The sequence below is a fragment of the Phyllobates terribilis genome, unplaced genomic scaffold (assembly GCF_046119375.1).
Source record: "Phyllobates terribilis strain yellow unplaced genomic scaffold, ASM4611937v1 Scaffold_3__8_contigs__length_932513732, whole genome shotgun sequence".
In the NCBI taxonomy this organism is placed as follows: Eukaryota; Metazoa; Chordata; class Amphibia; order Anura; family Dendrobatidae; genus Phyllobates; species Phyllobates terribilis.
In genome coordinates, this window is record NW_027362763.1 from 372,470,208 (window position 1) to 372,497,927 (window position 27,720).

The 27,720-nt window shown below is 41.6% G+C and overlaps 1 protein-coding gene across 1 annotated transcript in view; it reads left to right on the forward strand.

Annotated features, from left to right (window-relative positions):
* Positions 1-27,720, forward strand: part of MCPH1 (microcephalin 1) — a 373,975-nt gene that overhangs the window by 109,300 nt on the left and 236,955 nt on the right. The window contains exon 11 of the mRNA XM_073675396.1: positions 12,067-12,229. Coding sequence (XP_073531497.1) covers positions 12,067-12,229 — 163 coding nt within the window. The remainder of the gene's footprint in view (positions 1-12,066; positions 12,230-27,720) is intronic.

Below are 27,720 nucleotides of genomic sequence, written 5' to 3' on the forward strand. Positions count from 1 at the left end.
ATTGCTTCGACTGTGAGACTACCATCATTTTATAGACAATCATCTTGGCTATCTTATACATAAATTTGACTTGCAACTATTTAGCATATGATTAGTTATGCAGATTGTCATATCCCTGCATTGTTACTGTTTTGCTCCTGGTGGTGGAAAAATGTTTTTCTTCTTGTATACTACAAAATACAACCTGTTCTCACATTCCTTAATGGCTCAGTATATTATTAGGTTGATAATAATAAGATTTCCCAAGAAAATAGAAACCGCATCATCCAGCTCACCGATAGCAGCCTCTCGGCCAAGAAAATTGCCAAACTGCATCATGTGAGTGCCATGACAGTTGGAAGAATACAAAATGAAGTCCATTCAAAAGCCAAGATATGGACATCCAGGCAAAATATCGGAGTCAACAGGGCGTCTCATCACAAGGTTGATCAGTTCTGGCACGACAAACACAGCAGTGGAGGTGGCTCGTATGCTTTGAAATAGTGATATCACAGACATCCATGCAAGTGACGCGCCCCTGGGCCTGCTGTGTCGCGCAGCGTCTGGCGCACGGGGGCTTACCCGGAACCGGATCAGATGAGGGTTGTAGTCTCCGAGTGGCGGGGACCCGGTCCGTGCCCAGGGAGTCAGACTCAGTGTGTGGCAGTCTTGATAGATGTTATTTGAGTGTCGACTACGCCACCCGTTGATTTGCAGCTATGGAGCTGCCGCTGCAGGGCAGACCGCTGAGGCCGGTGTAGAATTGTGCAGCGTGATAGTATAACCCCCAACGGGAGGGGTATGGCCTCAGGGCAGCCGACGTGGAAGATGGGGGTAGCAGGAACCACTCAGAGACGGTGCGGTGTAATTCAGGGTCTTTACTGGTAACAACGATAGACCCTCCCGGAGTACTTGCTAGCGAACGGGGCCTGGTCAGTCCTTGAGCAGATGGGATCTCCCCTGGCCAGGCGGAGTTGTAGGCCTCCCAAACTGACTGTACTCTTCTGGCTACCTTGCTAGAAGCGGATATAAGTAGCCCACGTCCCTGAGTGTACCGTGTGGTGCTCACCCGTATGGCCGGTGACTCGGGGCCTTCTATTGGCTTCCGCTCCACGATGGCGGTGCTGGTCCCACACGTGTGACCGTGCCTTCGGGTTTCTGGGCCTGAGGACCTGAAATCCCCTGCCGGTCGGCTTCTGCTGCTGGGTAAGAGTTAGTCCCCACAGCCTCGGACGCCGGGTCCGGTAAGAAAGCTTCTCAGTCAGGGCGAGCTCTGCAGCTGCCAGCCCCTGACTCGTAGTAGTATTGCTCCCACTGAGCTCCTGCTGTTTTTTTCCTATGACTGTTTCTTGTCTCTACTCTCCTTGACTCCTCACCCTGCTTCAGCCCCGGGTTTATATAGGGGAAGTTCTTCCCCTCCCAAGACTGGGCAGGAGGTGTGGCATGCACAGGATCCCTGACCAAAGGACCTCCCACCTGCTCTCAGACGTAATATCTCTATCACTGTGGCAACCAGACCCCTGGGGTGTCACACAAGCACCAATGCAACACATGTTACACAAGTCTGGAATGGTAACCCAAAAAAGGTGAAAAAGCCTCGACCTAAATATCGTCATAAGAAGCGTCGGCTCCAGTTTGCAAAATAGTAAAAAATAGTAAAAAAAGAGTGGACAGTAGAAGATTAGAAATGGGTGATTTGGAGCAATGAGACTAGGCTCTGATGGGTGCAAATGCATCTGGAAGAAACAAGGGAAAAAGGGGCTAACCAATCCAGAAATTGAAGGAACAGTAAAGGAGGAAGCCTGATGATATGGGGTTGTTTCACAGCCACAGGTGTTGGATACTTGACCAGGATTGATGGTGGTCTCAGTGTTGAGCTATATGTGATTATCCTACAAGACGAGTTAATTCGTACACTTGAGCACTATGGGTATGAAAAGGACAACATAGTGTTCCAACAGGACAACGACCCGAAGCATACATTGAGATTGGCAAAGAATGTATTTGAATAAACCAAGAATCTGACTCCTGTGGCCTCCACTGATTCCAAGAACCGGGGTTCTGAAGAGCCCTGGCTGAATGGAGTAGAAGTCAATCAGGCACACTGCCTTTCCATTCATTCTAATAGGAGCGACGAAGATCAGCCAGGCATTGCACTCTGCAATCTCTGGTGCTGCCATTAAGAATGAATGGAGCGGCAGTGCACATGAAGATCCCTACTCCATTCAGCCTTGGCTCTGAAGAGATCTCTGTATCAAAGTGGGGCATCGGCAGTTTGACCCCCAGCGATCGGTAAGTCATCCCCTATGCCATGATGGATGAGGCGATAACTTTAAAACTTGAGCATAACCCTTTCAGTGCACTTGGTTTACCCAAATACATTAAAGAAATGAAGCTGTCATCTGTAGGTTTTTAAACTGACAATCTATGGGCTCCATACAGATCCTCTATGATAACTCTGTAGACTATTCTGAAAGATAATTTTTCAAGGGTTTCTGGTAACAAGCTTCTGTGCCTAAGGCCTCATTCATACATCTGTGTGACATTTGATATCCATTTGTTTGGTTTTTTTGCAGACAGCACACTCACTTTCATTAATTCCTATTCATACCGGTTTTAACAATGGGTCGGTGCGACTCAGAGCATGTCCTATTCTCATCAGATTTTACCAATCAAACTTGGCCATTAAAATCTATGGGGATCCTTGAGATGTAGATGAAACTAGGAAGACAGACTTTGTACTTCAGACTTCTATCCTAGTTTCATCCACTTCTATCTGGTACATTAAGAGTCAATGGATTAAAAAAAGTTCTGACAGTGTACCTGCTTCAGTGACAAAAAAGAATGAGGAACAACTAATGCAATTAGGATGTAACTAAGATGACTTATGTTGAAAAAAATCAGTCCGTTTTCTCTCGGATGGTAACACTCACATGAGTGTGAATGTAGCCTTATACACAGATCTAAGCTTGTGTAGTCAGTAATTAACAGAGGTTGGGGTTTGAATTAATTTTACTTCTTCCATTTTGCTTTACCATCATCGGATTATTGCAATGTACCACATAAAGATAGGACATGCGCTGAACTTTTCACATGGAATACTCTAGATGGATTAAATAAGAATTAAGCAGATGGAAGAGAAGTTGTACGTATTTGTCAAATTAATAATTGGGTGAGGGCAATGTATTTGAATAAACCAAGAGCCCTTAAGCTACGCTATTGTTAATGAGCAATATATGACCCTCTTAAAGGTCAGTTCTTACATAATAAATCATAATAGGAGCAAATTAAAGTGTTTATATTAGAGTTGATGTCTCGGTATACAATGTCTGAAGTGACTTGCTGTCTATTCACAGAATGTATTCATAGACGTATTTGCATCCTTATATAGTGATTTAAGCCGAACGTGGGTCTTTCATGTGATGGGAACCCCTCTATGTAACTCACGACAATGTGTATAGTATGCAGTTCTACACAGTCTGTTATCTGCCGTTTATACAGAGTAGAAATACAGTAGTGTTAGGCGGTGTATGTTTTTTTTTTTTTTTTTTTTTTTTACCAATTAGCCTTTTTTCTTTCTTTTCTATTTTCCTTTGATTTTTTTTTTCTGAAAATATACAGGTCTTTTTTAATTCCAGAAGAAAAGACGTAGAGTAGTTTGTTAAAATGAATCTGCCACTAGGTTTTTGCCACCTCATCTGATAGCAGCATAATGTAGAGGGGGACACCCAGATCCCAGAGATGTCACTGTGCTGCTTGCTGTACTTTTGGTACAATCCCATATTTATTTATTTTATTAATTTATTTTACTTATACAGTGGCATTAATTCCACAGTGCTTTACATACATTATTAGCACTGTCCCCATTGGGGCTCACAGTCTAGATTTCCTATCAGTATGTCTTTGGAGTGTGGGAGGAAACCGGAGAACAAACACGAGGAGAACATACAAACGGTTCGGTCCTTGGTGGGATTTGAACCCAGGAACCCAGCGCTGCAAGGCTGCTGCAGTGCGAACCACTGAGCCACCGTGCTCATAAGTTTTGTTTAGTCACACCTCCTACACTGTTTAGCTGCTTTCTGTCTATGCACAGTGTACACAGAAAGTTGCCAGTCAGTGATGTGGGTTATATAGCATTCAGAGAACTGCTAGATCTGCAGCACATAAAATAACGATTATATCAAAACTGCAGCAAGCGGCACAGTAAGTGACACAACTATGGAATTAGGGTCTTTGCCCCACATTATACTGCTCTCAGAGAGGGTAGCCTAAAACAGATGATAGATTCCCTTTAAATATCAATATCCTTATCTGTACATGTGTTCATTTGATTATGGTAAAGCTAGCTTCATGTTGCAATATTTCAGTCTTTTTTGACAGTCTTGCTTAAAATTAGCTGGAATTCTGATATTCTGCATCTTATGTGAACCCTGTTTGTACAAACAGGCTGTTTTATGATGTCTGCTGCTCCATAGACATAATACAGGGTGCACTATGCGCTCGATTGCTGTAGTCGTCAAATATTACTGCACATTCAGGGGTGTGGTTTACAGGGCTAAAGGAACAGAGTTATTACATTTTATATATTTAACCCCTTAAGCCCCGAGGGTGGTTTGCACGTTAATGACCAGGCCAATTTTTACAATTCTGACCACTGTCACTTTATGAGGTAATTACTCTGGAACGATCCAACAGATCCCCCTGATTCTGAGATTGTTTTTTCGTGACATATTGTACTTCATGATAGTGGTAACATTTCTTCGATATCACTTGTGTTTATTTGTGAAAAAAATGGAAATTTGGCGAAAATTTTGAAAATTTAGCAATTTTCAAAATTTGAATTTTTATGCCCTTAAATCAGAGAGATATGTCACACAAAAGAGTTAATAAATAACATTTCCCACATGTCTTCTTTACATCAGCACAATTTTGGAACGAAAAATTTTTTTTGTTGGGGAGCTATAAGGGTTAAAAATTGACCAGCGATTTCTCATTTTTCTAACAAAATTTACAAAATCATTTTTTTAGGGACCACATCACATTTGAAGTCACTTTGAGAGGTCTTTATGACAGAAAATACCCAAAAGTGACACCATTCTAAAAACTGCACCCCTCAAGGTGCACAAAACCACATTCAAGAACTTTATTAACCCTTCAGGTGCTTCACAGGAATTTTTGGAATGTGGAAGAAAAAAATGAACATTTAACTTTTTTCACAAAAATGTTACTTTAGACCCAATTTTTTTTATTTTCACAGGGGTAACAAGAAAAAATGGACCCCAAAATTTATTGTGCAATTTCCCCTGGGCACGCAGATACCCCATATGTGGGGAAAAAACACTGTTTGGGCACACGGCAGGGCTCGGAAGGGAAGGAGCGCCATTTGACTTTTTGATTGTAAAATTTGCTTGAATAATTAGCGGACGCCATGTTGTGTTTGGAGAGCCCCTGTGTGCCCAAACATTGGAGCTCCCCCACAAGTGACCCCATTTTGGAAACTAGACCCCCCAAGGCACCTATCTAGATGCATAGTGAGCACTTGGAACCCCCAGGTGCTTCACAAATTGATTCGTAAAAATGAAAAAGTGAAAAAAAAAACACTTTTTCATTTTTATGAATCAATTTGTGAAGTACCTGGGGGTTCCAAGTGCTCACTATGCATCTAGATAGGTGCCTTGGGGGGTCTAGTTTCCAAAATGGGGTCACTTGTGGGGGAGCTCCAATGTTTGGGCACACAGGGGCTCTCCAAACGCAACATGGTATCCGCTAACAAATTGTCGGCTCAAATTGTTAGCGGACACCATGTTGCGTTTGGAGAGCCCCTGTGTGCCCAAACATTGGAGCTCCCCCACAAGTGACCCCATTTTGGATACTAGACCCCCCAAGGCACCTATCTAGATGCATAGTGAGCAATTGGAACCCCCTAGGTGCTTCACACATTGATTCGTAAAAATGAAAAAGTGTTTTTTCTTTCATTTTTTCATTTTTAAGAATCAATTTGTGAAGCACCTAGGGGTTCCAAGTGCTCACTATGCATCTAGATAGGTGCCTTGGGGGGTCTAGTTTCCAAAATGGGGTCACTTGTGGGGGAGCTCCAATGTTTGGGCACGCAGGGTCTCTCCAAACCCAACATGGCGTCCGCTAACAATTTGAGCCGATTTTCTATTCAATTTGTTAGCGGACACCATGTTGCATTTGGAGAGCCCGTGATGTGCCTAAACAGTGGAGCTCCCCCACAAGTGACCCCATTTTGCAAACTATACCCCTCAAGGATTTTATTAAGGTGTATAGTGAACATTTTAAACCCAGAGGTACGACACATAATTTGTTTACATTAGGTCATCATATTGAATAAGTTGTCATTAGTCTTGAGCGCAAGTGCTCGCTACTTGAGTTTGCATCGGGTACTCAGGTATGCACCATGTACAGCGTGTGCTCGAGTGACATGCTCGAGTCCCTGCTCCGCATGTTTCACGGTTATTAGACACCCAAGAAAAAACATGCGGGGATCGCTCATGCATGGCAGGCAATCCCCGTAAAGTTTTTTTGGCCGCGAAGCATATGGGGCAGAGACTTGAGCATGTCACTCAAATACCCACGATACTCAATGCATACCAGAGCACCCGATGCAAACTCAAGTAGCGAGCACTAGCGCTCAACACTAGTCGCCATATTGTCATCTTTTTTTCTTACTTTTGAAAAAAAAAACCAACCCGAGCCCTAACCCTAGCACAACCCTAACCCTAGCACAACCCTAACCCCAAACCCAGCCCTAACCCTAGCCCAATCCTAACCCTAGAGTTTATTTTTTACGCCGTTCCTCATGCGGTATAAGTGATTAGACGACCTTATTCTTCGGGTCGGTGAGACTACAGAGACACCAGAATCATATGGGGTTTTTATGACTGACAGCTGTCACACACTAAAAGACGCATTTTTTGTAAAATCTAGTTTTTGCATCGCCATATTTTGAGAGCTATAATTTTTCCAGATTTTGGCAGACAGTCATGTGACGGCTCGTTTTTTGCGGAATGAGTTGACTTTGTTATTGGTGCCATTTTCAGGCACGTGACATTTTTTGATCGCTTTCTATTCCGATTTTTGGGAGGCAGAATAAACAAAAACCAACAATTCAGGAATTGTTTTTTTTTGTTTTTTTTTATTCTCTTCCGCGTGTGGTAAAATTGATAAGGCAGCTTTATTCTTCGGGTCAGTACTTTTGCAGCGGTACCACATTTATATCGTTTTTCTATGTTTTGCACTTTTACATAATAAAAGCAATTTTATAGAAAAAATTATTTTTTAGCATAGCTTTATTCTGAGAGCTATAGCTTTCTTATTTTTCGGCTGATGGAGCTGTATGTCAGCTTGTTTTTTGCGGGACGAGATGACGTTTTCAGCGGTACCATTTTTATTTATAATTGTCTTTTTGATCGCGTGTTATTCCATTTTTTGTTTGGCGGTATGGTGATAAAGCATTGTTTTTTGTTTCGTTTTTTTTTTTTTTTTTTACCGTGTTCACTGAAGGGGTTAACTAGTGGGACAGTTTTATAGGTTAGGTTGTTCCGGATGCGGCGATACCAAATATGTGTACTTTTATTGTTTTTTTTGTTTTTATAATAATATTTATTGATGGGTACTTTATATTTTTATTTTTGGTGGATTCTTTTTTTTATTTTTTTATTTTTTTTTTTTCGCTTTCTGAAAGTTTATATACTTTATTACTTTGTCTCACTCTGGGACTTTCACTTTTTTTTCTCTGCTCGCCTGCATGGCACAGGAATGCAGCACCATCCCTGTGCTATGCAGGCTGTCAGCGCTGGACAGGGAGAAGATTGTTTGGAGATGCACTGCGCATGTCCAAACAATCTTCCTGCTGTCTGGTGACCCGGATGTTGTCATGACGACATCGGGTCGTCATGGCAACACCCGGGAAGTCTTTGCAGACAGCGCTGGAAGCCAGAAGAGGAGGTGAGTATCTGCGATCACATCCCCTTGCCCCCGCAATGCTGCGATCGACTTCGATCGCAGCATCGCGGGGGTTAATGTGCTGGGAGCGGTGCAGGACCGCTCCCTGCACATAGTATCGGGTGTCAGCTGTGACAATCAGCTGACACCCGGCGGCTATCGCGCCCGCACAGCCTGTGTACGCGCGCGATCGCCATGACGTACTAATACGGGTCTGGCTCTTAAGTCCCAGGGCACAGACGCGTATTAGTACGTCAAATGTTGTTAAGGGGTTAATCCAGAAAGGTAGGCAGTGTTAATAAAAAAAAAAATACACAAAGATGTTACAAAATGGGAACAAAACAATACGGTATATACAATCACGTACCATAAAAGGAATAACAGAAGAAAAAGTACTAAATCTGTGTCACAGAAATGGCTCAGAGCTTAGCAGAGGGAGATACTCTTTAGGAAAACGGACAGGACTACAGCAATCTGTACCTTCCAGGACTGACAAAATTCAAAAACCCAAATTCTGCTTTTTATTAGATCAAGGTTACGCCCACAAACCTCCTTTTTGTGAGCTCATATGAAGGCTGGTCGTGGGATATGCTAGGTCTTTTAGAATTTTATGAGATCCCTAACTTTCAGGATATCTTTGCCCCTTGAGGTGCCAGGCAGTAGATATTGTCATCATGTTTCCTATCGTGATTTTACCTTTCGATACTGATAAAACATGGCATGGATTGCATCATCCATTGGACCAATATTAAGTTAGTGGTGTTCGAATAGCCTTACGGTGATGTGAGTGAATGCGTTATGTTCGTCTCTTAATATACGAAAGAAGAGAAAAGACTCAGGATATACAACCATGCACACCCAATATTAGAAAAATGAAAAAATCTTTATTACATGATTACAGACTGACAACACAGAAAAATAAAAACAATTAAAAACAGACAAAGCATAGCAATATTCATAGGGGAGGAATAATGTAGTGTTCCAAAGTAATAAATCCCCCTAAAGCCACAGGTATCATTTAATATAATATATTTACCATCTCATAATACAATAAGGCTTATTGACCAAGCTATGTCACCCTAATGAAGGGTGGCACAGTACCACTAGACCAAATATGGATAATAAACCACGTACTCCCAAATAATCGGACCATACATAATAATAAATAGATCAAAGAATAGAGGAATGAGTGGAAGTAGTAGTCTGCTTAAACTAGGGGCCCTTGTAATATCAGCGTATGTCAAAACATATCATCCCACCTGGTATACGATATGGGATCATGAATGAAGGCCCTATATATAACCAGGCAGACACTCTTAAGTGGTCAAAGGAAAAGGTCAAAAATAATAAAGTGACATAGTTACCTGTTGGCACCAGAGACCCTACGCGTTACGCTGCTAGACCGCAGCTTCGTCAGGGGTATGTTGTCAGTGGACACATGTGTATATTAAATAGTCTATCCAATTTAGTGTGATTCCCTTCAGGTGAAAATAAATACCCTCACTAAGTCTCTCCAGTATCGTGGCGGATCGAACGATCATTTCCTGTTTCCACAGCGTGCGGCCCACGTGCTATGGTATGACACAACCGGAATTGAATAAGACGTCATATCCGGTCGGCGAAGCGCCGCCCCTTCCTATCACTCATGCGTTCCATCCAGACGCCATGGTGGAACGCAACCGGAACTAGACAGGAAACATCATATCCGGTTCTAGGAGCCGCCCCCATTGGGATCGCACGGGACATGGTCCCACAGCCACAAAAAAGAAAACAAAAAACAAGGCGCAAAAAACATATATATATGTAAATAAACACCCCCGGAAGTAGCGCGTCCGCTACAAAAAATGCACCGGTACAGAGACAAGAGGGCTAGCCCTAATCAAGAAAAATGCCTGACTAGGCCAAGAACAAGATGAAAGATGTAATTAGAATCAGAAAGTCACCAAATGTGCATAAGAGTGTGACCAATCATGACAATACAAACATAGACATAAGACAAACCAACCACAAATGAACATAAAACAGACAACAATCATATACAGATTGTGGGCCATTACAAGGTGGCTGATAAAGTCTAATGACAATACATATAATATGCATATAGATGTAAGGGCATGGCATTTGCAATGATGACCAGAGATTAGCTTGTTGTAAAATTAAAATTAAAATTAAGGAGATGCACAAGCCAGCCACACGAGAGGAGATAACCGGAAAAATGGAGGAGAAAGAGAAAGGAAAAAGGAGGAAACCAGAGGGCCCTCAATCCAAAACGGGACTCTAACAGAAAGGATACCATGGGAATTTAAGCCAAGTAACCAGTAAATGAAAAGTCCTCATTTATACCCCTAGGGGCCACTGTATCAAGAACAAAAATCCACCTTGATTCAGATCTCAGTAGATCCTTAGTGTGATCCGGGTTACGTAAATTAGGCCTCATTTTTTGAAGACCCGTAACTCGCATTTTATTAGGGCTACCAGAATGGCATTGGAAAAAGTGCAGGGCCACTGATGAGATGGCTCTGCCCTTTTTCAAATCCTGTTCAGCAAGATGGATGTTAGAGACATACCCCTGACGAAGCTGCGGTCTAGCAGCGTAACGCGTAGGATCTCTGGTGCCAACAGGTAACTATGTCACTTTATTATTTTTGACCTTTTCCTTTGACCACTTAAGAGTGTCTGCCTGGTTATATATAGGGCCTTCATTCATGATCCCATATCGTATACCAGGTGGGATGATATGTTTTGACATACGCTGATATTACAAGGGCCCCTAGTTTAAGCAGACTACTACTTCCACTCATTCCTCTATTCTTTGATCTATTTATTATTATGTATGGTCCGATTATTTGGGAGTACGTGGTTTATTATCCTTATTTGGTCTAGTGGTACTGTGCCACCCTTCATTAGGGTGACATAGCTTGGTCAATAAGCCTTATTGTATTATGAGATGGTAAATATATTATATTAAATGATACCTGTGGCTTTAGGGGGATTTATTACTTTGGAACACTACATTATTCCTCCCCTATGAATATTGCTATGCTTTGTCTGTTTTTAATTGTTTTTATTTTTCTGTGTTGTCAGTCTGTAATCATGTAATAAAGATTTTTTCATTTTTCTAATATTGGGTGTGCATGGTTGTATATCCTGAGTCTTTTCTCTTCTTTCTTATATTATGTAACTATATCAGGTTACTATAGCACCCCATAACATTTATTATTTCATAGCAGTGCCCACCTCCTTGTTAAGGATGTTCGTCTCTTAGCTACAATGCCGAAAATATATTTCCCATAAATATCGGATCGATGCAAACCCCAATATTCATCACTGGCCATTAGCTCCAAAAAGTCTTCCATCAGTGCTTTGAACAGAGGAAGCTCTTTCCTTGGAAGTGTACTTCTCCATCTCTGAGCAAACAAATCTGCATATTGGTGGCTGGTTCTCAGAGTAGATCACTGCTGTAATTACTTGTTCACGACAGGAGGTACCTACTTCAATGGAGGTTGAAGTGTCAGCTCTTTTTCACTTCCCTTATGTTCAATGATACAATGATATGTCCCCTCTCTGGAGATGTCTTTATGGATTTTAATTTTTCTCCTTGACCTGAATTTTTCTCTTTTGATCTCGCAGAAATTGGCAAGGTCCTCTAACTAAAATCCCATGTTGGCGTAGCACAGTGCTAGTTATTAGGACGTTCTTTCTACTGTTAAGGGTATTAGCTGACTAAAACATGATCCTTGATACACAGTGCTGTATCTAAATATTTGGTTGGCTATGGCATTCAAGAAAGTTATCAGGTACTCTACTGCCTGACCCCATAAATTCATGTGTTTGCTTTACAAATATCCATATCTGTTGTAGCTCTTGCTGCAATCTAAATTATATTAATTTGATCACCATTGCTTATGCCTGTAATCATGCACACAATTCACAACATACCTGTTTGTTTAAAACCATTTTTTAATTTACAAAAATACGTTTTTGGATGAAGGATTTTGGAAAATCATTATACAGGACAAGTAAACAATCGTATCAGCAGAAAGTAGTAATACAGTGAATATACTGTAAGTAAAATATTATTGCATCACTTCACGTCTTCATACATTTTTATATTTTCAGGAAACAGAGCACTATAATCCAAGTTGTGAAAAAGTTTGGAGGCTTTGTGTTTTCAGATGAAGTCTCTGAGACCACCTCTCACGTTATCGCTGGAAGTCCTCGGCGAACTTTAAATATTATCTTGGGCATTGTCAGAGGCTGTTGGATCTTATCCTATGACTGGGTAGGTAACTGGTTTCATTGATATTTCCAATCCCTTTAGAGATGTGCTCATCACATCATGATATTGAATGCAGATAGCAAACAATGTTAAGACAAAGTAACTACCTACAACCAATATAGCAGGCTAAATAACAGATGCACCTGTGTATCATTAAATAAACCAAAAGAAAAAAGGGGAGTGCTGCAATATGTCTCACCAATATCACAAGCTTTATTTATATTTGAAAAAAAATATATGCAGAAAAAGCAGTTAAAAACAGTAGCTCAAGGGCTAAAAAAATTCCCTTCAAGAGTTGTAAAACATATATACTTTAATATATAGAGGATATATATAGAGACCACAGTGTGTTACATAACCTCAAAGAAGCAAAGTAATTATATGTAAACTTACATGATACAAGTGTGACGCCCTAGTGATATTTAACCTGGCGCCTCAATGCGTGTTTCACCCAGCTTCATCAGGGGGTTTGTGAGAAAAGGAGCAGGAAGGTAAGTATTTAAAGCAGGCCTCGACTAGCGTGTGGCCAGTAACAGAGAAACATCTCATGTCTACGTGATCTGATGTGTGCCGGAACCATGCAAACAATGCATGCGCTGTCTGAGAATCTCCCCAGCACGGGAACTTCCACTCGCCAGACATGATCATAACGCACGGCGTCACCAAGGAAACTTTCTACATGGCGATGCAGGTGCGTCATGATATTAGTGCTGGCTGAGCCGAAGGTCCGACAAAGTATACCAAAGGAAAGAATATAGTGCCAAACAATGTAGATAGAAAACAAGGATGAATGAAAGACATTTCTGTTGTATGTTACTTATATAGAAATGTGTGAACGTATGCAATAAGGTGCATAAATTACAGATATATGTACATGGGCTGTTTGCATAAAATTACAAAAAGTGCTAAGGTGCATGAAATGACTTGATAGATAGCAAGCAATGAAGCATTTTATGTAAAGATCTCACTATGTTAAAAGGAATCTGTCACCAGGTTTTTGCTAGCTCATTTCAGAGCAGCATAATGTAGAGACAGAGATGCTGACTCTAGCGATGTGTCACTTACTTGGCTGCTTACTCTCATTTTGATATCTGTGGCAGGTCTAGCAGTTCTCTGAATATTGAGCTCAGTATAACCCCGCCTACATCACTGATTGAGCGTTCTCTGCCCATGTGTAACGACCGGAACGCCAGTCGAATGTGTATGAGGAATACGGCGCTGCTATGAATAACTCCGACCTTTTATAGTGGCAAATAACTTTCTTTATACTGGTCACAAAAATGACAGGGTTAAACAATACTACAAAATATGGGCCACAACAGCCACTAACACAAAATACAAGTTATGCAGCCCGAGAGAGCCCAAGTGCCAATCTCGCGGGAATGAGCCAAACTACCCCTGGGCTATGCCGCTCCCACCCTTATTCAGTACAGGGCCTACCCAGGATGTTACCGCGGACGTGGCATGTGGTCCTCCCAGGAATATAACCTTACACTCCCCTCCCACACTAATACAATGAGATCTGGGTACCCTTGTTTTCCCCTTAGAGAACACTCACATATATTTAACCAACGCGTTACCTATACAGTGTACAGTTTCTCTTCTTACAAGAGCAAAGAGAAATCTCTCAGACTTAATACGTATACAAACCGTTAACAAACTAAACCTTTAATTAGACCCTGATCTCTGGCCACAGGGTTTGATCAGCTTCTCCTTCTCACCAAGCTCTCCAGCACATCCAGGTGTAAGCAAGAATTAGAATCAATCTCAGTCCCAAAGTGTAGTTCCCAACAGGGCTCCTTAGTAGTATCAATGTGCACAGAGTCTTAGAGTACCAGATCCTTCACAATCTCTGGATCAAGCCTGATAAGTCCATCAGCAGTGATATACACCAGGCAGTTCTCAGCACTACTGGAATCCCTAACTAGCTTTCCCTAACTGACTACACAGTTGGTGACCGGTCACATATCTCAGTTACTCACAAGTCACAGCTTCTTCTTGGACACACCGTCTGGCTGTAGTCTGTACAAGCGCTCCAACATCACTCAGCATTCAGACGCATGTCGCCTTCTCAGAGAGCTTCCTGGATCTCTCTTTCCCGGGCTTTTTTACAGATCCCTGGGCTTTTTCTTTACTTGTTTCTTGCTGACCCCTAATGGCCGGACTAAGTCATTGCAAGAGAAATTTACACGGTCATAAATATGAGCTCATTACTAGAAAGACATGTCAACATGTTACACATGTACAGTGTACACAGACGGCTACCAATCAGTGGTGGTGGCGGGGTTATACAGAGCTCATAAATATGCTTGACTACCTGCCAGCAGGTTTACTAGTCCTCTAGTGATGATCCTCCTGCTGATAAAACAGTGATTTTATCAAAACTGCACTAAGCAGCCTAGTAAGCCACACATCACTGGAAGCACGGTCTCTGTCTCTACATTATGCTGCTCTCAGATGGGGAAGCAGAAACCTTGTGACAGATTCCCATTTAAGTCGACTATAAACTAAAATGTTGTAATAACAATGAAAAAAGGCAGGAGTCCTCAGGCCGGTCCACTTCTTAACCAAGGCACAGTATTTTTTACTTTCTCCCTGCTTTTAACTATAGTTGTGCTTTTCTAGTTGCTGTTTGTACACACAAACTGGACCCTAGTAATGTATCTTGTCAAACACTTTAAATTAACTCCTTAATGACCGCCGATATGCATTAAAACGGTGGCCATTAACCCCTTAAGCCCCGGAGCATTTTTCGTTTTTGCATTTTCGTTTTTGCTCCCCTTGTTCCCAGAGCCATAGCGTTTTTATTTTTTGGTCAATATGGCCATGTGAGGGCTTATTTTTTGCGGGACGAGTTGTACTTTTCAACGCCATTACTAGTTTTATCATATCCTGTACGGGAAAACAGGAAAAAAATTCCAAGTGCGGTAAAATTGCAAAAAAAGTGCAATACCCCAGTTGTTTTTTATTTATTTTTTTTACCATGTTCACTGAATGCTAAAACTGACCTGCCCTTCTTATTCTACAGGTCATTACGAGTTCATAGACACCAAACATGTATAGGTTCTTTTATATTTAAGTGGTGAAAAAAAATTCCAAAATTTGGTAAAAAAAAAAATAAAAAAATAGCGCCATTTTCTAAGACCCGTAGCGTCTCCATTTTTCGTGATCTGGGGCTGGTTGATGGCTTATTTTTTGCGTGCCAGGCTGACGTTTTTATTGATAACATTTGGGGTAGATCCGATGTTTTGATCGCCCGTTATTGCATTTTATTGCAATTTTGCGGCGACCAAAAAACGTAATTCTGGCGTTTAGAATTTTTTTCTCGCTACGCCGTTTACCGATCGGAATAATTCTTTTTTTATTTTGATAGATCGGGCGATTCTGAACGCGGCGATACCAAATATGTGTATGTGGGGGTTTTTTTTATATATTTTATTTTGAATGGGGCGAAAGGGGGGTGATTTAAACTTTTATATTTTTTTATTTTTTTTATATTTTTAAAAACTTTTTTTTTTTACTTTTTACATGCTTCTATAGTCTCCATAGGAGACTAGAAGCAGCAACTGTCCGATCGCCTCTGCTACATACAGGGGACCAGCAGATCCCCTGCATGCAGCAGAAATGGTCCTGTGCTATGAGCGCCGACCACTAGGTGGCGCTCATAGCGACAAGATCATGACAACCACAGGCGTCTGCTGCAGACCCTGGGTTGTCATGCACGCCCATCGGCGACCCGCGATCACGTGACGGGGTCGCCGGTGGGCGGGGCTTATGACGCGCTACCCGGAAGCGCGCGTTAAATGCTGCTGTCGGAGATTGACAGCAGCATTTAACTGGTTAACAGCCGCGGGTGGATCGCGATTCCACCCGCGGCTGTTGCGGGCACATGTCAGCTGTAAGAATCAGCTGACATGTGCTCGGTTCAGTGAGGGCTCAGCGCCGGAGCCCTCACTGAACCGGCGGTACGCAGATATGCGTACTAATACGTCCCCGGTAAGTAAGGGGTTAAAGGGGCCTTATTCCTTCATTGCCGTTTTAGAATTGCAATTAGGAAAAGGCTGTAACGCCTCCGAGAGTCGGAAATTCTCCGGGCTCTCAGCTACTGGGGGTAGCTAAGACCTTGGAGAACATGATCAGGGCCTCTTTTTCCGGTCCCCGATCACGAAAAAAAAAACCTGTGCCTGCAGTTAGTGATTTCTCTCTCCTCTGACATAATATTCATGTCGAAGGAGAGAGAAATCATGCCCACGCGGTCCCTCTGCCGTCCCCTGGATCCGGCGCTCGTGATCCGTCCCCCAGTCCTCCGTCATCTTCCTGTAAAAAAAAACAAAAAAAAAACAAATCAAAAATGTGAGAATCTCCGCCCCACATGTTTCGCAGCTGTTATACAGCCAAAAAAAACATGCGGGGATTGCTTGCCACACACGGGCAGTCCCCGCTTTTTTTTGTGTGTGTCTTAACAGCTGCGAAACATGCGGGGCGGGGACTTGAGCATGACACTCGAGCACCCGCAATACTCTGTGCATACCCAAGCACCCGATGCAAACTCAAGTAGCAAACACTTGCGCTCAACATTAATGACGACATATTCGATGACCTAATGTTATCAAATTCTGTGTTGTACCTTTGGGTTCAAAATGCTCACTATACCCCTTGATAAAATCCTTGAAGGGTCTAGTTTCCAAAATGGGGTCACATGGGGGGAGAGGTTTCCATTGTTTTGGCACATCAGGGGCTCCCCAAAGGCGACATGGCGTTTTCTCTCTATTCCAGCCAATATTGCATTCAAAAAGTCATACGGTGCTCCTTCCCTTCCAAGCCCTGCCATGCACCCAAACAGTGGTTTTCCACCACATATAGGGTATCTGCATGCTAAAGAGAAATTGTACAACAAATTTTGTGGCCCACTTTCTCTTGTTACCCTTGTGAAAATTACAAAAATTGGGGTCTGAAGTAAATTTTTGGTGAAAAAAGTTAAATTTTCATTTTTTCCTTCCATGTTGCTTCAGTTCCTGTGAAGCACTTGAAGGGTTAATAAACTTCTTGAAAGTTATTTTGAGCACCTTGAGGGGCGCAGTTTTTAGAATGGTGTCACTTTTGTGTATTTTCTGTCATACAGACCCCTCAAAGTGACTTCAAATGTGATGTGGTCCCTAAAACAATAGTTTTGTAAATATTGTTGGAAAAATGAGAAATCGTCGGTCATCTTTTAACCCTTGTAACTTCCTAACAAAAAAAAAATTTGTTGCAAAAATTGTGCTGATGTAAAGTATACATGTGGGAAATGTTATTTATGAACCTTTTTGTGTGACATATCTCTCTGATTTAAGAGCATAAGAATTCAAAGTTTGTTAATTGCGAAATTTTCACAGAATTTTTGGTTTTTCACAAACGCAAGTCATATAGAAGACATTTTACAACTATCATGAAGTACAATATGTCACGAAAAAACAGTCTTAAAATCACTGGGATCAGTTGATGCGTTCCAGAGTTATTAACTCATAAAGTGACAGTGGTCAGAATTGTAAAATTTGGCTTGGTCACTAAGGGGTTAATGTGAGCAAGTGTAGACATTTGTTGGTTACTGTTTGCCTAAAGCATTTTAAATGATTATATAAAGAATGATCTTAACAAAAAAAAATATTCTGATAGTTGATCATTTTCGTTTTTCTCTCTTTAGGTCTTTAGCTAGCTTTAATATACAATAACTGTATTCATTTTAAAAAGCAAAAAAGTCATTACCTACTGTGTTTATTTGTGTGGCTTATCTGCGTAATGTTAGGCAGTTGCTGCCTAAGACTCAGCTCTGTCTGTGCTCTGTCAGTCATCCATGCTGCTAAAATACACAGCAGTAAAATGATAACTTTCCTAAAGCATAAACTCTGAACCTGGATCAATCAGCAGACACTCGTGTATTCATAACACTGAGTATCCCGGTTGATCATCACTTAAATATTAATCATTTCAATGACTTTAAAGAGCAAAATAAACAGTATGAAAATGGTGAGACTTGAGGTGCCACTGAGGGAAAACATAGAAGCCGATGTATGACATAACAGCCATGCTCCACTCGCTGATCTATCATTCTGCAATCTAGACGACACTGTAGAAGCCAAATAATATCTTGCACTGTATTTTACAACTTGTCATTGATATGAACTATTGATATTAAAGGCTTCTGGCTTTTATATACAGGGCTTGTTCTCACGCAGCTTTTTTGCCTCCGGGCAAAACACAGCCTTTTCCAGGACCAGCAAAGTGAATGAGATTTCTGACATCTCATGCACATGCTGCTTATTTTTTTCCTAGCAGATTTGAACCATCAGTGTTTCTTTTTCCAAATCTGCAGCATATCAACTTTTTTGCACTTGGGGAAAAAGCTCATCAATAAATGTAAATACCAACTCCATAGCCCTGGTAGTGAGCACCTTGAACCCCCAGGTGCTTAACACAAGTTCACAACGTTGAGCTGTGAAAATACAATTTTTTTCCAACAAAAATGTTCTTTTAGCCCCAATTTTTTTTAATTTTCACAAGGGTAACAGGAGAATTTGCACCATATAATTTGTTGTGCAATTTCTCCTGAGTATGCTGATACCCCATATGTGGGGGAAAACTGCTGTTTGGGCGCACGGCTGAGCTTGGAAGGAAGGAAGCACCATTTGACTTTTTGAACGCAAAATTTGCTGGAATCATTTGTGGACCCCATGTCACGTTTGGAGAGCCCCTGATGTACCTAAACAGTGGAAGCCACCACAAGTGACCCCATTTTGGAAACTAGACGCCTCAAGGATTTTATCAAGGGGTATAGTGAGCATTTTTGAACCCATAGGTATGACATTTAATAACATTAGGTCGTCATTTTGGAAACTAGACCCCTCAAGTAATGTATCTAGATGTGCGGGGAGCACCTTTAAACCTCCAGGTGCTTCACAGAATTTTATAACGTTGAGCTGTGAAAATAAAAAAACTAATTTTTACCACAAAAATGTTCTTTTAGCCCCAATTTTTATATTTTCACAAGGGTATCAGAAGAAATTGCACCATACAATTTGTTGTGCAATTTCTCCTGAGTACATCGATAACCCATATGTGGTCGAAAACTACTTTTGAGGCTCAGTGCAAACCTCAGAAAGGAAAGAAGCGCCATATTGGAGTTCAGATTTTGCTGGAATAGTTTGAGGGTGCCATGCCACATTGTCAGAGCCCCTGAGGTGCGAGAACAGCAGAAACTCCCCATAAGCGATATCATTTTACAAACTACACCTCTCAATGAATTCATCTATGGGTGCAGTGAGCATGTTGACACCACATGTGCCTCACAGAAATTTATACCATTGGGCAGTGAAGAAAGAATAATTCATTTTTTTCTGCTAAAATGTTGTTTTAGACCCAAATTTTTATAAAGGCTAATAGGAAAAAATGGACCTCTCAGTTTTTTGTGCAATTTCTCCTGTTTGCGCCAATACCCTACATGTAATCAGTAACTTCTTTTAAGCTCAGAAGGGAAGGAGGGCCAAATTATAGTGCAGATTTTACTGTTCTGGTTTGCTGGTGCCATGACCCCCTGGTAGAGCCCCTGAGGTGCCAGAACAGCAGAACCCACCACCCCTACCATAAGTGATCCCATTTTACAAACTACATTTCTCAATTCATCTAGGGGTGCAGTGATCATATTGACACTACAGGTGTGTCACAGAATTTTATACCATTGGGCATTGAAGAAAAAATAATTACATTTTTACCACAAAAATTTAGTTTCAGCCCCAGATTTACATTTTCACAAGGGAAAATGGATAAAAATGGCACTAAAATTTGTCACAGTTTCTGCTGAATGTGAAAATACCCTATATGTGGCTATACAGTAGTTCTTAGCCACATGGTGAGAATCTAGAGAGACGGAGCGCTATTTGCCTCCTGGAGCACAGATTTTCCTAGAATAGTATGCGGACTCCATATTGCGAGCCCCTGAGTGCTAGAAGAGCAGAATCCCCCCTCAAGTGACCCCATTTTGGAAATTATACCCCTTTGGGAATTTATCTACAAGTGTAGTGATTTGGCTCCATACGTGTTTTCCAGAAACAAGCACCAGTGGATGTTGCTGAGTGAAAATTGCAAATCTGCTACTGTGGTGCCCGTAAGTTATGCCCAGCTTGTGCTTCTGGGGACATGCACCCGTAAATTAGCCATGCTCTCATATCTACAGAAATGCTAAACATGTTGACGCTAAATGTAGTTTAAACACACTATGGGGCTCAGTAGAAAGGGGGGAAAATCATCTATTTTTCCTTAGACGGGTGATAGACCAGAATGGAGGAGGCTTGTTTTTTGCAGGTTTTTTTGAGTTGACATTTTTATTGATACCATTTAGAGGTAAATAACATTTTGGATTACTTTTTAAGGCTGTTCATATTTATACTGAGCTGAGCACTTACGTCAGGGTTTCCATTTAAACGTGGAAATGCCGTGATTCAGATAGATCCCCCGCTGCAGCCATTTACTGAAATGAGGCAGAGTCACTCTGGACTCCATAAGTGCGCAAAAGTATGATTCCGTCTGCCTCTTTATTGTCAATGATTCTAGAGGAAATTTCAAATTAAATTCTTTTTTTTTTTTTAATTTAGATTGAAACTCCGACGTAAGTTCTCAGCATAGGGGATAGGATTAAAATGAGCCAAGCCTTATTTTGATTTTTGATAGGCTGAATGAAGAGGAGAAAAGTAAAAATAATTTAAGAATATCTTTTTTTTTTTTATCACTTGTACCACAATGTAAACTGCTTTAAAAAAAAAAAAAAAAGAAAATAGATTTATTATTCAGTTCAATTTGTTTACAATCATAAGTTTTTTATGGCTTGCCACTTTTGGACACTAAAAGCAATTTAAAAAAAATAATTTACAATCTTCTAAGAAGTATATAACTTTTTCATTTTTATTCTTAGGCTGGCACAGCTAAGTGAGATCTTGTTTCATTTTTTCTTGTTTTGAGAGATGAGTTGAAGTTCTCACTGTTATTTTTCTTTATATACCATATTTTTCAAACCATAATATGCACCCCAAATTTAGAGGAGGAAAATAGGAAAAAAAAAATTTTTAATGTGAAAATGGGGGTCCGTCTTATAGTCTGAATTTAGCTTACCGGAGGGGCAGCAGCGGAGAAGTGGGTCACAGGAGGTGTAAGAGCAGGGTTGCTGCTGCAGGAAGCTGACAGCGGCAGGAGTGTGGCGATTCTGCGGGCCGCTTGGAGGAGGCGGTGTGTCGGCTGTGCCAGGCAGGAGCCATTGATCTCTCAGCTGTTGGCTTCAGGAAAATGTTGGTGATGCAAGACTGGAGTGGAGTCCCCACTATGCACATTGATTTCCTGGCAGTGGGCTACAAGAAAATGTGCCAAGATATAAATCTGCGCATGCGCCGACACTGGCACCATTTTCCTGTAGCCCACTGCCAGGAGATCAATGTGCGCGGCGGTGGGACTCAGCTCCTGCCTCGCACTGCCGGAACACCGCCTCCTCCCAGCCCAGGGCCCGCTGCATAACACCACTCCTGCCATCGCTGGCTTCCTGCAGCTGTTACCCTGTCTTCTGTAGCGGTGACCCTGTCTTCTGTCACCCCACTCCACCAACGCCCCCAGCTGGTAAGCTACATTTGAACTAAAAGACCAACCCCACATTTACCTCCAAAATTTGGGGTCACCATTTCTGGCAGACCAGGAAGACATTCTTTGACCTCCGGTAGCTTTGACTACTATTGCCAGCCCGTGATTGCATTGTAGGGTTGCCAATGGGGTTAGAAGGTGAGTCTCCTTAGTGAGGGTTAAACAGTCAGTATCGGTGCTGGCACTGACCTTGGCTGATGTTGCTGGAACTCGGCAGTCGTTTTAGTCGAGATCCATGCTGAGCAAAGCTCCTGTGCTCTCACGATCATCATGAAATACTGGTACCGCCTATTGTGGGACCACCTTTCCAAATCGAATGTACTGTTATATCCAATGGTAAGGGGTTAATAATTGAGATACAAATATTAAAGTGGATCTGACATCACATTTCACAATATCAACTGTGTGTATTATCTTTAGTAGTGCTTAACATGAAAATTCATTTTCTGGCTGTATAATGATTTTTTTAATGTTTCTTGCCTAATATTACATAGTTACATATTTATGTAGGTTGAATAAAGACCTAGGTCCATCAAGTTCAACCTTCTTCCCTCAATTGTACATTTTGTCTAATGTATTGTAAAGTGCTGCGGAAATTATTATTATTAACTGTAACCCACAATGTTATGTGTATCGAGGAAATCATCCAGCCATTTTTTGAAACCTGTTAGTGTCAGCCATTATTAACTCTTGTGGTCGGGCATTCCACAATCGCCTTTCTTCAACTTGTAATGAGTGCCCTCTAGTATCACTGGTATCAGTGATTTATAAAGGAGTAATAGTAAGTTGGGATCTCAGGATTTTATCTCTTTTAATACATCCTAAAATCTTGTTTGCTTTTGCGGCTGCTGCCTGACATTTGAGCACTGCTACTCAGCTTACTTGTAACCAGAATACCCAAGTCCTTGTCTTGTTCTGTAGTCCTGAGTATACTCCCTTTTAATGTATATGCAGCAATAGAATTACTTCGTCCTAGGTGCCTTACTCTGCATTTAGCTACATTAAACCTCATTTGCCAAGTGTTTGCCCATTCAGTCACCTTATCCAGATCGTTCTGCAATATCGTAATGTCAAGATCAGATTTTAATATCCTTCATAGTTTGGTTTCATCAGGAAAGACTGACACTTTACTCTCAATCCCATCCACAAAGTCATTAATACAGAGGTTAAAAACTATCGGTCCTAGCACGGATCACTGTGGTACCCAACTGCTGATTATATCCCATTTAGAGAACGCACCATTTTTGACGGCTCTTTATTTCTTGTCATTTAGCCAATTGCTTACCCATCTGCATATAGTTCCCCCAAGTCCTTGCTTCTGTAGCTTCAGTATAAGGCTGTTATGTGGTACAGTATCAAAAGCTTTGCAAAGTCCAGATAAATCACATCATCCGCATTACCAACATCCACTTACCTCCTCATAGAACTTCAACATGTTGCTTAGACATGACCTATTTTTCATGAATTCGTGCTGGTTCTCTGCGATATAACTCTGCAGGTCATCTCTTATGATGCCCTCAAAAACTTTGCACACTACCGATGTCAGACTTACTGGACGGTAGTTACCTGGATCCACCTTCATATCTTTCTTAAATATCAGTACCATATCAGCTATCCTCCAATCCTGTAGCACTACCCCTGTTACAAGAGAGACTAAGAATATGAGATACTGCAGTCTGACAATTATTGATGACAATTATTGAGCTCAATTCCCTCAGTATCCGTGGATGAATGCCATCTGGGCTGGAGAATTTGTCAACGTTTAAATTGCTCAGACTCCGGCGTACTTCTTTTTATGTTAAACTAATTATATCAGATGGTGAACTTTGATTTTTGCCTTGTTGAAAGATCCCTGCAACAGACAGTTCGTTGGTGAACTTGGATGAAAAGTGCTTGTTTAATATCTCAGCCTTTTCTTTGTCCTCTATAATTATCTTGTTATCGTCTTTTAAGGGGCCGATAACTTCTGTTTTTTTCTTTTTGGCATTGATGTATTTATAAAAAATTTTGGGATTTATTTTAATGTTTCTTACTGTTTTTTTCTCTGTAGATAAAAAAAGAAATCAAGCTAGCAAAGTTAAGTAGTTGGGAAAAGAAGGGGAAAGATGTGAATAAAAATTAACTTGTATTAAATTTAGTAGATTATTAGATTAAGACAAATGTACATACATCCCATTAAGGATGTACATTGAGTCACAGCTGTTATCTTATGCTGTATTGTATACAGCAAAGATGTAATTAATTATAGATCCCCAATCAATGTTCCTTAAAATTTGTGCTTGGGTTTCATATATCCATATTGTAGGATCGAAGATTTAATACCAAGCCTATAACTATAGGGAACAATTAATGGTATACCATAGCTGGATTACACTAGGTCATGAGCATGGTTGGGTACTGTATATGCAGCTTTTCATACAGATAATTGAGAAGGCAGTATTTACCATTGTACCTCAACTGTGACAGCCGCCATACCTGTGCCATCAGCAAAGTAGTGTACAATAGTGCTTATAGTGGCATAATTATACTAGCACACTAGCCTGGCATATAGCTGGTCACTTCATGTGCCAGAAGTATAGTGCAGCTCAAGTATTAAAGCCAGCGGTAAGTAAGTTAATTTTTATTCACGTCTTTTCCCTTGTCCCAATTACTTGAAAATTTTCTGGTGGTGTCCACCTATGTGAATATTATCTGATGAGATCGGACAATGTAACCACTGATTTCTTTTTTTACATTTCTTATTTAGGTCTTTATACTCCTAAAATGCTATTTGTGTATTCCCGGCGTTCAAGATTTTGAATGCCCTTTGTTTTTGTCTTATTAAACTTTGTACTGTCTTATTTATCCATAATGTTTTCTTTTTATTTCTTGACATTTTATTACCAGAGGGTATATATTTTCTACAGGATTCTAGTAGTATTTCCTTAAACATGCCCCATTTATGTTCTGTATCGCCAGTTACCATGACATGGTCCCAGTCTACATGATTAAACTCTTCCCTTAACCCCTTCAGGACCCAGCCTATTTTGACCCTAAAGACCTTGGCATTTTTGTCAATTCTGACCAGTGTCCCTTTACGAAGTAAAAACTCTGGAACACTTCAACGGATCCTAGCGATTCTGAGATTGTTTTTTCGTGACATATTGGGCTTCATGTTAGTATTAAATTTAGGTCGATAATATTTGCGTTTATTTGTGAAAAAATCAAAAATATGGGAAAAATTTTGAAAATTTTGCAATTTTCAAATTTTGAATTTTTATTCTGCTAAACTAGAGAGTGATGTGACACAAAATAGTTAATAAATAACATTTCCCACATGTCTACTTTACATCAGCACAATTTTTGAAAAAAAAAAAATTTTTGGTAGGAAGTTAGAAGGGTTCAAAGTTCATCAGCAAATTTTCTTTTTTCCAGCAAAATTTGCAAAGCCATTTTTTTTAGTGACCACATCACATTTGAAGTCCCTTTGAGGGGTGTACATGACAGAAAACACCCAAAAGTGACACCATTCCAAAAACTGCACCCCTCAAGCTACTCAAAACTACATTCAAGAAGATTATTAACCCTTCAGGTGCATCACAGGAACTAAAGCCACATGGAAGAAAAAAATGAACATTTTTATTTTTCTAACAAAAATTTTCTTTTAGCCTAAATTTTTTAATTTTCACATGGGTAACAGGATAAAATGCATCCTAAAATTTGTTGGTCAATTTCTCCTTAGTACACTGATACCTCATATGTGGTCATAAACCACTGTTTGGGCACACGGCAGGGCTCAGAAGGGAAGGAGCGCCATTTTACTTTTTGAATGGAAAATTAGCTCCAAAAGTCAAATTGCGCTCCTTCTCTTCTGAGCCCTGTCATGTGCCCAAACAGTGGTTTACGACCACATATGAGGTATCAGTGTACTCAGGAGAAATTGACCAATACATTTTAGGATGCATTTTATCCTGTTACCCATGTGAAAATTAAAAAATTTAGGCTAAAAGAAAATTTTTGTGAAAAAAAAAAGTACTTTTTTGTTTTCACAGATCATTTTGTGAAGCACCTGGGGGTTCCAAGTGCTCACTATGCATCTAGATAGGTGCCTTGGGGGGTCTAGTTTCCAAAATGGGGTCACTTGTGGGGGAGCTCCAATGTTTGGGCACACAGCGGCTCTCCAAAAGCAACATGGTGTCCGCTAACAAATTGTCGGCTCAAATTGTTAGAAGACACCATGTTGCGTTTGGAGAGCCGCTGTGTGGCCAAACATTGGAGCTCCCCCACAAGTGACCCCATTTTGGAAACTAGACCCCCCAAGGCACCTATCTAGATGCATAGTGAGCACTTGGAACCCCCAGGTCCTTCACAAATTAATCCGTAAAAATAAAAAAGTGTTTTTTTTTCCACTTTTTCATTTTTATGAATCAATTTGTGAAGCACCTGGGGGTTCCAAGTGCTCACTATGCATCTAGATAGGTGCCTTGGGGGGTCTAGTTTCCAAAATGGGGTCACTTGTGGGGGAGCTCCAATGTTTGGGCACACAGCGGCTCTCCAAAAGCAACATGGTGTCCGCTAACAAATTGTCGGCTCAAATTGTTAGAAGACACCATGTTGCGTTTGGAGAGCCGCTGTGTGGCCAAACATTGGAGCTCCCCCACAAGTGACCCCATTTTGGAAACTAGACCCCCCAAGGCACCTATCTAGATGCATAGTGAGCACTTGGAACCCCCAGGTCCTTCACAAATTAATCCGTAAAAATAAAAAAGTGTTTTTTTTTCCACTTTTTCATTTTTATGAATCAATTTGTGAAGCACCTGGGGGTTTCAAGTGCTCACTATGCATCTAGATAGGTGCCTTGGGGGGTCTAGTTTCCAAAATGGGGTCACTTGTTGGGGAGCTCCAATGTTTGGGCACACAGGGACTCTCCAAACGCAACATGGTTCCAATTTGTTAGTGGACACCATTGTGTAGTGTATGTCAGGTTGGTGTGCGGTGTGGTATATTGTAGTGTATACACCACACACACACACACACACTACAACACACACACCAACCTGACATAGCCTACTAAGCTGAGTACGCCCTAGACTGGGATGAGTGGGACGGGCGGGACATTTTGTGTGCTGTGTGCGTGTGTAAAAAAAAAAAAAAAAAAAAATCGAAACTTTATTATAGTGTGAGTGTACGTGTGTGTGTGTGTGTGCTTGGTGTAACCTTCTGCAGTCACGTGTGGGGGCTGTCAGGCGTAGGGGGCTGTCAGGCGTAGGGGGCTGTCAGGCGTAGGGGGGCTGTCAGGCGTAGGGGGCTGTCAGGCGTAGGGGGCTGTCAGGCGTAGGGGGGCTGTCAGGCGTAGGGGGGCTGTCAGGCGTAGGGGGGCTGTCAGGCGTAGGGGGGCTGTCAGGTGTACGGGGGCTGTCAGGCGTACGGGGCTGTCAGGCGTAGGGGGGGGCTGAAGAGATGGAGGAGCCAGCAGCTGCAGCAAGGGGGGTGATCACTGGGGCAGGAGCCGGCAGTAGCAAGGGGGGTGATCACTGGGGCAGGAGCCGGCAGCAGCAAGGGGGGTGATCACTGGAGCAGGAGCCGGCAGCAGCAAGGGGGGTGATCACTGGGTTTGCGGGGGGGGGGGATGATCACTGGGATGGGGGGGTGCACACTGGGGATGGGGAGTGAACACTGGAGACAGGGGGGGTGAACACTGGGGACAGGGGGGGTGAACACTGGGGGGGTGAACACTGGGGTCAGGGGGGGTGAACACTGGGGTCAGGGGGGGTGAACACTGGGGACAGGGGGGTGAACACTGGGGACAGGGGGGGTGAACACTGGGGACAGGGGGGGTGAACACTGGGGACAGGGGT